Genomic DNA, 11,648 nt, shown 5'->3' on the forward strand with positions numbered 1-11,648 from the left:
CTAATGAGAAACTATAGCCCATCTCAGCTGAGTGTCTTTTACGTACACCGGACAGAATTTCAGCTCTGTAGGAAACTTTATTCACTACAGGAATTCTAAGCTACATTTGATACACTGACCATGCAACCATATAAAATTGTTTGGAATTTCATGCTGATTTTATAGAAATTACAGTTGTTTTCAATTTTGTATGCCCATTTTCAGGTTGTTTTTTTTTTTTTTCACTTTCTGGCTTTAATCCAATTTCTTTTCCAGTTACTTTGTGGTATATTCAAGTCTTCTCTTAAACCTCTTCTGAAATTTTATGTGGATGCTTTAGATAAAGTAACTGAAAAACATAGTTTACATTTTCATTTTTAAACCAAGGATATTTAAGACCTTGTTGAAGTTTGGCCTTCTGAACTTCTCATCATCAACATCTTATCAATTTAAGCATGTCTTTAAAGTAATTTTGGTTATTAGAGTATTAAAAGAGTATTTAAATGAAACAATCTACATATAAGAAATTTCTTTTTCCCATCCTAGCTTGGTGACTTTTTCCTTTTCATGAATAGATATTGAAAGGATTAGAACTTTCTACTTCAAAAGGAAGCACAAAAGAATGGACTTGCTAATATAAGACAAGGAATGGTATAGTATTAGACTGAGGAGAAGAGGCTTTCCTTAGTGGAATTTCTGACTGTAGATTTTAGTTCTTTATCATTTCTCTGAAGTATCTGGTGCTACATAAACTAACACTTAGAAACTGGCAAAGACAAATCTCACATGTGTGCCCGTTCAGCATTTTTCTCTATTTCTGTGTGGGTTTTTTTCTGAAAAGATTTTAGCTTAATATACCTCTCCTGCCTCACTGAAGGAAATACCATAGGGATAAAATCCTGGCTCTACTGAGTTAGATGAAATCTTACTATTCACTTTAATGAGGACAGAATTTTTGCCTTTATGTATAAAATAGCCTACAAACATAACACAACATAGTACGTTTACTTCTATTACCATTTTTCTATGGATATAGAGATTTACCTCCTTCCAGTGAACCAGCTAACAAGAATTAGCATGAACACTGAAGCTCAGGTACACTTAGGTTCACAGTAGAGGAGTAACGAAACTAGTACATTTTAATTCAGTTCATGTCTTAAATGCAGTCAAAAATGGTATACTAGAAAAGACATTCTTTAGCTTTGGTGAGTTTTGCTTAAATCAGGTTACCATCCTTATAAAGCTAATCTTTAGAGTAAATTACTCTTTTGTTGTTGATTTTAATACCACCAATTACTCAGAAGCAAAGCTCTTCCTGCATTTATAGAAAAATGAGATTATTGGGTTACTTTCCAGTACACCAAATGTTGTTCCTGGCTAGTGTTATTAAAGACATTGCAGTGATGCAGAATTTCAAAATGAAAGAGAAGAGAAAAAATAAGAGTTTTTTTAAAAAAAAACAAAAAACAAACAACCAAAACCAAACTAACTAAAAAGACGACATTCACAGACATGGCTGAATGCAACTGTCACAACTGTGTAACAAACCATATACACTAAGAGCATAAGGATAACCATATCAGCTCAGATCCAAATTTAATTTAGCCCAGCTTCCTGTTGGCAAGAATCGTCAGTATCAGATGATTACAGAAAGTATAGAAGAAACAGGAAATATCTGCAGTTGGCCAAAATTTTGGTTGAACAGTTTTATCACCTCTTGACACCTACTGATGGATTAGGTTCCCATCTGCAACAACACATCCTAATGTCTGTTTACCATTATGTAATTTCTCTTACAGCAATTGAGTACCAGGAACACATACAAAATAAAGACGGACCAATATGACTATAATGTCATATAGTGTAACATAATGTGATATCTTGATTTAATAGAGATACTGAAAGGAAATGATACAAAGAGGGAAAAATACAACTTACTTTCTCTATTTTATGGATTTATTATTTAATTTTTTTGGTATATCCTTTAGGAATTTCCTGCTTTGGTGCTGCAAGTATAATATAAAACCTCATTTTTATATTTAAATATGTTATAAATTATGATTGGAAGAGACAGTGATTTCCATTATCAACACGTCTCTTTAATCTCAAAGTTTGTGTTGAGTTTTTGTATATCAAGCTGAGTATTAAAAAAATAGAAAAGTAGTTTAGATGTTTTCACAGTAAGATTATGTAGTTTATAAGTGTTAAAGATTCCATTAACTAGTTCATCAAAGAACTTGTGCTTTGAGAATTAAGCAGCGCATAATAGGTGTGCAGGAAAAAGCTGTTCACCTTATAAATCTTCTATGTTCAGAAGCACCTTGTAAAACAGTTAAAGTACCGAAATCTCTGTATTAAATTGAATACTACTCAAAAATCATTCTTCCTGGTCTGTGAGAGGCCTCTGATATTGGATACCAAATGTAAGCATGTGATACAACTGCAATGCTGACACTGATAAACTAATAAACTTTCAGTGTATGACTTCTCAACCTTAATAGTCTCTTTCCATAGGTTCTGTACATAAAGGAAGAAATTTTAAATTCATATATGTACTAACAAGTGAGTTCCATACAAAAGACTATATACTGAAATATCATAAATCCAATTTGTGGCTAAAATCAGCTATCACAGTTCCAACTACACGGTAAAGTCTTAATTTCCCCGGTTTGCTAAAAATCGTGTTTCCATTTCCTATGTAATTTATTTCATTTAAAGAAAAAAATATGTAATGAATTGCAGCAAACATACATTTCTGAAATTAAAATAAAGAAGAATTACTGACGAACAGCCTCCAGAAAAAGAAAAGGGAGCTTACAGTATGCTGTCTTATTGCTTAAAGGAACTTGTGTATATGCCTTAAAATAGAGAAACTCAGTGATGAATCACTTGCACATCAAATACAAAAGTACATGTGAGATGCTGCCTCAGAGACCAAAATTACATAAATGCTTTGCTGAAAAGGGGAAAATTCATGCTTTGTTTCTCTTTCAGGGATACGTTAAGACACTTCAGAACAGATGAGACACGATCTAAAACTGGGAATAGAAAAACCAGCACATGCAGTCTATGATAGGCCATTTAATTCTGAGATAGACATGTTCTGAGCAGGGAATAAAGAATACACAAGTTCTATTTCCACTGAACTCTCTGTGGTCTTTTTTCTTCCTCTTTAACATTGCTAATACAACATTATTAATGTGACATAGTTATTGGAGAGTTTATGTGGTGTTCCCTCACTAAACTTTATGGAGAGATGCACAGACACAGTATGTTTAGAAAAGTGCCATTCAAAGACCTAAAATATTCTTTGGATTTCATATCACCTCTGAGTCAGGGTGTCAAATGTTATTTATGTGAGAGCTAGCCCTAATTCTGGGGGTACATAATGGCTTAAAATCATGAAAAGCACATAATAATATAGCAAATAGTACCGAATATGCATAACAGTCTATGAATCTCCAATTATCTGTCTTTAATTAAAATGCATTGCTTTTTATGCATAATGGGATTTTAACAAATAAGATGAAAAACCATGTAAAGATCTGAATATTAGTATAAATTAGAATTATAAATTATTATTATAAATCTATCACATGTAAAATAATTCCTACAAGTTAGTATGAATGTCACCATCTACTTCAAAAAAAACCCCAAGCTGAAAAATAATGTAAAAATTCTAATAATAATATTGCCTTGGACAAAAGCTTTCGGCATTTCCTCTTTAAAAGTAGTAGTTACTGTAACTTCAGCCAACATCAGCTTACTCAAGGAAATCTCAATTCCTATTAGCATGACTTGTTTTAAAAAGTCATTTTGAATCTTTCATTTTTTAAATTCTGTATAAATAGAAAACTCAAACACAGATTTAAAAAAAAACCCTCTCCTTAAGTTAATGGCCAGCACAGGCAAAAGAACAAATGGATATAAGCTGTCGCTGAAAAAATGCAGATTGCAAATTACTACAGAGTCTCTAGCCATTAAAATAAATCAAACTCTGGAACAGCCTTTGGCGGAAACACTGGGGGCAAAGAAATAACAACTCCAATTTAGTATTGGCAAAGTTTATGAAAAGAGAATTATCTGATGCAATTCCCAGGCTAGCAGAGCACTGGACTTGATGACCCAGAGATCCCTTCCACTGTTATGTTCTTTGTTTGGCTAGATGCAGATGTTCATCTGTTTTTCAGACTCACTGTGGTTTTTCTAAAGTGAAATTTAAATGAAAGTTAATAAAATTTTTGTAAGTTTCAGTTAGAAATTACCCTTTGTAAGAATTGTTGCTAGGCCTGCAGCAGAGTGGAACTTGTCAGAGAATTCTAAAAGCTTTAAGTAAAGTTGGCTTAGCATTATAGAGAAGTACAGAAGTGTAAGTGCTCAGAGATGAACGCCCAGCAGGGCACGTACCATGAGAAGAGGTAACTGATCTACTGGTAGAGAAAATAGGAAGAAAAAAGTAAGCAATACAGGCTAGGATGGATACATCAGTAATATCAGGGAAGAAAGCAAAAGAGAACAGTGAAGAAAGCAAAGGACATCAGGATATTAAAAAAAGTATAGGGAAGGAGAAATACCATAGATATTTAATGCCTTTCTAAAAAAACTAATTAATGAAAAACAATTATCATGTGTGGTGGCTGTGAAGAGTCAATACAAACTTGAAAGAGGAAAAGAAGGAAATGTTTTGTTCAAGAGGAAGGTCATCTTTCAGGTGACAATCTAACACAAGCCTCTCTCTCCCCCTCCTTCACTTGTCTCCCCCATGCTTAGCTATTGGAATTTGCCTAGAGTTGGCTGGCTTTGAAAGACCCCATTTTGCAGAACAAGTCACAGTACAGATGCTGCCACACACAGTTCTGTAGGTGACTCAATATGGAAGAAAACTGCTCCAACTCAGAAGTATAACTCTAAAATATTACTTAAAACCAATAATATTTAAGCTTGAAAACAATCTGGTGTTCCTTAATAACTCGCACCATCCTCCTGCCTTTACTCAGTGGTTTTTTTATTAACATGAGAATATTTTTTATGTTGCAGATAATTTAAATGTATCATAGCAACTACAGAAAGCTATTGCAGATATATATCAGTGAGATGAAAACAAAGTAATTATAGAAAACAACTCTAAGTGTTTTCTGGTTTTGAATAAATAAGTTCTCAGAGCAGCTTTTAATGATTTTCAAATACACGTATCTTTACAGCTCCAATCAGTCATAAAAGCACACAAAGGTCAAGCAAATACTTTATCTTATTTAAGACACTGTGGTCTGTTTTCTATCACTCGCAAGTTCTAACACTCTTTCAAGAAGATGATACTGCTACACAAGCCTTCAAAATCAAGGCTTTACACAGATTCTGCGAACCTTGATGGCTATGTATATAATTCTTCCAAATTAAATCCTGAGCCTGATAAATTCTAAGATATGCTGATCCTTTGAAAACAGAAAAGTTACTTGTACTAACATAGCAACTTCAGTATAGACTTAAAAATTATCACCATACAATTTTTTAAGGGGCTGTGTGCAGACATGATCACATACAGATGATTTTTAAAGTCTAGCCCTTTCTTCACATGTATAAATACATAATTTTTCTGTTTTTTAAGAATGATTGCTGCAGATTTTCAATAAACACAGAAGTATTACAGAATATTAGTTCAACTAAACCTTCTAAGTTGACAGGAGAACAAACAACCATTTTACAGCCCTACTGTGTGCCTTTGCAGGTATTCTAGAAATCCGAACAGTGGCAGTTGGAATAGTGGCAATCAAAGGAGTGGAAAGTGAATACTTTCTGGCAATGAACAAATCGGGAAGACTCTATGGAAAGGTATGGATGCAAACTTCTCTTGTGTGTACAATCATCACATACAATCTTAAAGATACGTATTTTTAGATGTAGCATCTGTATAGTTTGTATAACATAGATTCCTAACAAATTAAAATATATCCTGTACTTATCCCATACATCCCATAGTAGACTTTTAAGTCCATTTAATAAATTCAGTGATTAGAGTTTATATACCTTTTAAAAATGTGGAATACTAAGGGGGAATAGACAAAACTAAAATATTCAATACTCAGATTTCAAAAGTCCAATTTATTCCTTAAAAATATTAATAATATTATATGGGGTTTATAATGCATATTCTTCTCCCATCTTCCCTAATCTAAGTATTTAAAAGAACACTTGCACTTATTTTACTCTATTTTATTATTTACTCTCAACAGAAAGTATGCAATGAGGACTGCAACTTCATAGAACTGATTGAAGAAAATCATTATAATACATATGCTTCTGCAAAATGGACACACAAAGGAAAGGAGATGTTTGTTACATTAAACCACAAAGGGGTCCCCATGAAAGGTAAAAAAACAAAGAAAGAACATAGAGCATCCCACTTTCTTCCTCTGGCAATATCCTAATCACAAATGATCTATAAAGAACTAGTTCCAGCAGGAAGATTATTTTTAAGAAGACTATTTGACAAGATATCAAGAGAGGCTGGAATACTACTGAGAAACTGAACAAGCTGGACTTGCGCATTTATGTTTATTTTTAAGAGACTACATGAAAAAGATTTGAAAATATACACAAAACCAGATTTACTAACTAAAAGTTGTAAAAAATTCTAAAGAGTTGTACAATCATTATCTTAGTCATTGTAACTGGGTAGTTTCTTAAATTAATTTACCCTGAAGAATAAGTCATTACTTGATTATCTGATAATATTTTATTTAAAAAATCCTATCTGCTTCTTAAATATGGCTGCTATAATAATAATAAGCAGATGATAATGTTGTGTAAAATATGTCAGACTTTAAGGCTGCTGGAATGAGTTGTCAGATTATCAAGTCAATAGTAAATGTGGAGGCTGAGCAGTATTTTAAATACTTCCCCTGAGAAACTGATATCCTATACATAAACTATATGATCAGAAAAAAAAAATATAATCTTGTAAATGTTTATTGTTTGTATTCAGATAAAAGAGTTAGTTTGGAAAAATTAAGTTTACTCTACTACAAAATGTTCCTATCTATTAATGAAACAAATACCTAATGCTGCTCTAAGAGATGTTTCAAATAGTGTATGTAAAATAAGAATAGGAATAAATAATGTACTTCATCTCACTTTTCACAAATTAACATTTTATATAGTGATGAAGCAAAAATTCAGACATATTAAGGTTTTTTATGTAACATATCCTATCTTTTGTATAATTCCTGTTAGGGCATACAGCTTTCAATATTGTTTTTCCATCCTTATACATGCTTCTTCTGTTGTTACAGCATTAAACTTTATTTTAAGTTGTATTTGAACTTTATTGTTCTAAGTTATTTAAATGTTATTTATAAAAAAAAAAAAAACAAAAACCAAAAAACTTATTAAGCTGCATCTGTTTCATATGCTTTTAATTCTAAAGGAATAACAAAATGGTCTGGCTGAGACGCATGAATTTTTTTCTGTGACCAGACACAAAGACTAGTACACAACCCTCTTGCCAACATACATTGGATGGCAGACAAAAATGACAGCCTGCAGCAAATCGCACAATGGACATCTCAAAAGAAACAATGCAAAAATGTAAAAAATCTTTGCCCCATACTCTTGCTAATTGAATTACTAGCATGCTTGGAATTACACCAGGTAAAAGAAGGTTACAGTTCCAGCAGGTACTGGAACTAATCCTCAGATGGTAGAACCTATACTCGGAGATACAGAAATATGTCAGAGTCTATATGACTAGTCTGAAACTTCAACTAAAGCCAATGTGACCTGATGAAGAAAAGACATCTTAATTTTCTAGCTATTAAAGTGTTCAACTAAGCCCTACATGACTAATGCATCGTACCATTTCATTCTGTTCAGTTTGCCTACAAGTTTTCTCAGTATTGTGATAATTGTGCTTAGATAAAAATCACCAAAAAATTAGCTAAAACAGCTGCTAGATGACTGGGATGGAGTCAAGTTAATTACTAATGGTCCTAAATGCTCTCTACTTTTCATTACAAGTGCCTAGAATCAATAATTTTCTCCTACATGAGACACTTTCTTTATAACAACACTCACAGAAAATGGCAACAATGGTCTTTAACAAATGTTTTTTTAAAAAAATACTTTTTTAACAAATACTATAATTTGGAAATAGTTTATGATTTTTGACTTGCTAATATCCAACATCAAAGTGTAGATATAAATGGGTCTATGCAGAAAAATTTGTCAATACAGCTATATCAGCATATCAGTGCTTTTGCTAGTTTATCTATTACTGTTCACTGAACACAATAGACTACTATCAAAGAAGCTTTTTCACTGATAGCTGTCTGCACTACTTTCTGTGAATATATAAACACTGAAACAAAGTTCACACTCACAATCAACATTAAGATACTAGCAAAAGTTTCTAGATATAAACTAGGTTAGTTGAAGCTTTGGAATAAAAATTAAGAGAACAATCCAGATACAGACAAGCTCTTCTAAAGATATTTTGATTATGTAATTCAAGAATACAGAAACTTAGTCAAACAATTCCTGAACCCCAACAGTAATTAGCCCTTCCTGCTATATGCTTTATCTAATGGATCACTATATTACCATCATTATCAGGTAAGCCAAGGCTGCTTTACGTTTTGCAGCTGTCATATCTGAAATGCATCCTATGAGTGAATGGTTCACAAAAAGACACCTGAGTGCAAATGATACAGTCCTTCAATAGCACAGTCATATGGCCTTACATGTTGCAATACCTTCCTTATGTTGACTTAGCAGGGGAGGCACTGTATTTGAGAAAAATCAGTATTGTGCCTTTCTTTCATGCTTTCTCTTTCATTTCTTCTGGCATTTTAATAGCCAGACAGACTTAAATGTTAGAATATATCCTGGGTTGTTCTATTCCAGTACATAATGAAAAAGGTGAACAGAAAAGCAAGATCAGATCGACCCAGTTGAGCAATTTTCAATGTATCTTTAACTTAGAAATGAAATAAAATATATTTCTTTTCAGCTGTCTCAAAAAAAAAACAGTTTAGTGCTAAAACCAGAGAATAATAATAAGAAAATTTACAGTGACGATCTACAGTAGCAAACTATTAAAAGGATGAAAAAAGAGAATCTATTAGATTTTAACAGGTGTTATTCAAATAGATGTCGGAAATCCTCACAAAAGCCTTTTAGATCAATTACATCACAATCCAATCTTAACATCAATCATGCAATACATCATGTGGGAGGAAAACATGTTCATATGAAAAGAAACAGATACATCTGTCTGGATATGGCTCATTACTAACCTTTATAATACCAAAAGTTCAAGAAAACCCAAACAAAGTGGGCTATAAAAGCCACTCTCAGTTGTAATTTCTTTGTTTTTCCTTCAGATGCATTGGCTTTCATATAGCTTTTTTCTTTGTTTACCACAGATACTACAAAATGTAAATAGACTGTGGTTTAGAACTGAAATATGGTGGTTTAAATAGCCATTCTATTTAGCCACCTTCAACAACCATTCACATTTCCCAGAAACTGCTCCATTACGCAGGCTCTTTAAATTTAATTAACAAGGTTCTACTTACTTATCTTTTGTATTAGTGCTGATAAATACTCTGTGACACAGAAATGAGCTAATCTCATCTGGAGAATCTCATAGAACACTGCAGAATCTCCATTCTCAGAGGTTTTCAAGACCTGGCTGGACAAAGCCCTAAGCAAATTAGTCTAAAATCAGTGTGGGCCCTACTTTGAGCAGCACATTGGACAAGAGACCTGCAGCACCCTTCCAACCCAAACGAGTCTAGGATTCCATATGCAAGTTATTTTTCTTAAAACAGCCATTTAGAGTGCAGTTTAACCTCTTTGAACAACTACACAAACACGTTTTCCATGTTAGGGGGATAATTACACATTTGCCTCAGTTTATCTATAATAACTTGTATGTCATTAAAGGTATGCAAAATGGTGTAAATACATCCCATAACACAATAAAAAAAAGCCAATTAGACAATTTCCATGACCTTTAAAAGATATGATATGGTACAATATGGTCTCACTTTTAGTTCTGTTGCAAGTACTTTAAAACACCACTGTGCATAGCATCTGTAATAATCAGATTACTAAATGATTAATCAATTGAGTAATTATTAAAATACACTTGTCTGTGTTTTAAATTACTTTTTGAAGAAAAGATGTATATTCTTTTTGAATGAGCTGAAGCAAAATGTAAGTTAACATTAAATCAATAAAGTTAATAAGACAACAACAGTATTTCACTGGACTCAATGACCAGTATCCGAGTAGTCTAAATACTTCATAAGCCTATGCAATCTAACTCCTCAATACTAACTTTTTAAAACACATAGTAATTTCATAACATTTAACATATGTAGAAAATGAAAGTGACAGTTTAGATGGTTTTCCCCAACAGTCATCATGAGAGGTGAGATCTATACTTAGAACTAATATTATACTTTTTTTTAACTAACATTTAATAACAACAACAACAAAAAAATTCAACTGTTTACATCACTGGATAAGTTTAAAAGGTAACAGTTATTTAAATCACATGTTTACTTAAAATAGGGGAGAAGGTGAATTTATTAGCTGAAAAAAAAGCTAACTTCTCTGTGCTGTTAGTAGAATAATTCTGAAGATTAGAACTGTCTTTAAAGCAGAAACTCAGACGGGAAAATATTCAAGGAGTTGCATGAGGTTTTTAACATGACATTTATATTCACTTTAATGATATTCACACAGCAAAATTTCTAAAAAAGCTTTTTAACACCATACATTTAAATTCATAGTCTTAGCTAAAATACAACTGCAAATTTAATTATAAAAAATTAAAAAAACCCAAACATATAGTATTAAAACTACCAAGTGTTAAAACTTGAACTCTGTAAATAACTTTACAATACCTGGCTGAGGAAAGCTAGCTTGTAAATCTCAAGCATTCCAGACACTGAAATTCTGTAACTGCTTACATTCCAGACCTAAAAAGGGAAATTTTCTTCAATTCTGTTTGGAAGGCAGATGCTGGCTTACCAAGATTGGTTGTTTCATTACGAAAACTCTTTTATTTAGAGGTCTGGCACTTGAAAAGATTGACACAGAGGGGAAAAAAAGAACTCAGTTCAGAGGAAATTACTTCATGAGAATAAACTATTTTCCTTCAGTGCTAACCAGAAAAGCTGAAGGAATTAGAATGAAGATGCATAAACTTGTCACATAAAGGTTACAGTGTTTTCAGACTGAAGTCCAACATCAGATAAGAATCCTTTCTTTTAAGATGATTTCTAAAATAGTGTTTTAGTGAAGATGGTTAAAGATCTGAACACTGAGCATTCTTCAATGAAATACAGATCTTAAAGGATACCAGGTACCTAAAAGGTGGATATGGGTACCTAGTGAGAACTTGAAGTTGTCAGGTTAAGTAGGCTGCCAAAGTTCAATGGATTTCAAAAGGAAGTTGATATCTAGTGTGCTCAGCTACATAAGGAAAGTAGGTATCTGCCTCATCTAGTACCCAGATAGCTTTGTGAAACTCACTACAAGTTCACTTTACATATATCAACAGCTTCCCCACCTTTGTGGAGTTAGGCTGGTCAAGTTTAAGCCGAGTCCTCTGCAGACTAAGCGCTTTCTGGAGCTAACAGAGTCGGTGAAATTAGGAAGCA

General features: G+C 32.7%; 1 protein-coding gene across 2 annotated transcripts in view; it reads left to right on the forward strand.

Annotated features, from left to right (window-relative positions):
* Positions 1 to 6,975, forward strand: part of FGF7 (fibroblast growth factor 7) — a 29,784-nt gene extending 22,809 nt beyond the window's left edge. Inside the window, exons 3-4 of one of the 2 annotated variants that reach the window (XM_010571882.1) lie at positions 5,705 to 5,808; positions 6,210 to 6,426. In XM_010571882.1, coding sequence (XP_010570184.1) covers positions 5,705 to 5,808; positions 6,210 to 6,404 — 299 coding nt within the window. In that variant the 3' untranslated portion in view covers positions 6,405 to 6,426. Of the gene's footprint in view, positions 1 to 5,704; positions 5,809 to 6,209 lie in introns of both variants that reach the window. The other variant, XM_010571883.1, reaches the window with a different exon arrangement.
* Positions 6,976 to 11,648: the final 4,673 nt, after the last annotated feature.

This window comes from Haliaeetus leucocephalus, unplaced genomic scaffold (genome assembly GCF_000737465.1).
Source record: "Haliaeetus leucocephalus isolate CR32 unplaced genomic scaffold, Haliaeetus_leucocephalus-4.0 Scaffold339, whole genome shotgun sequence".
Taxonomy (NCBI): Eukaryota; Metazoa; Chordata; class Aves; order Accipitriformes; family Accipitridae; genus Haliaeetus; species Haliaeetus leucocephalus.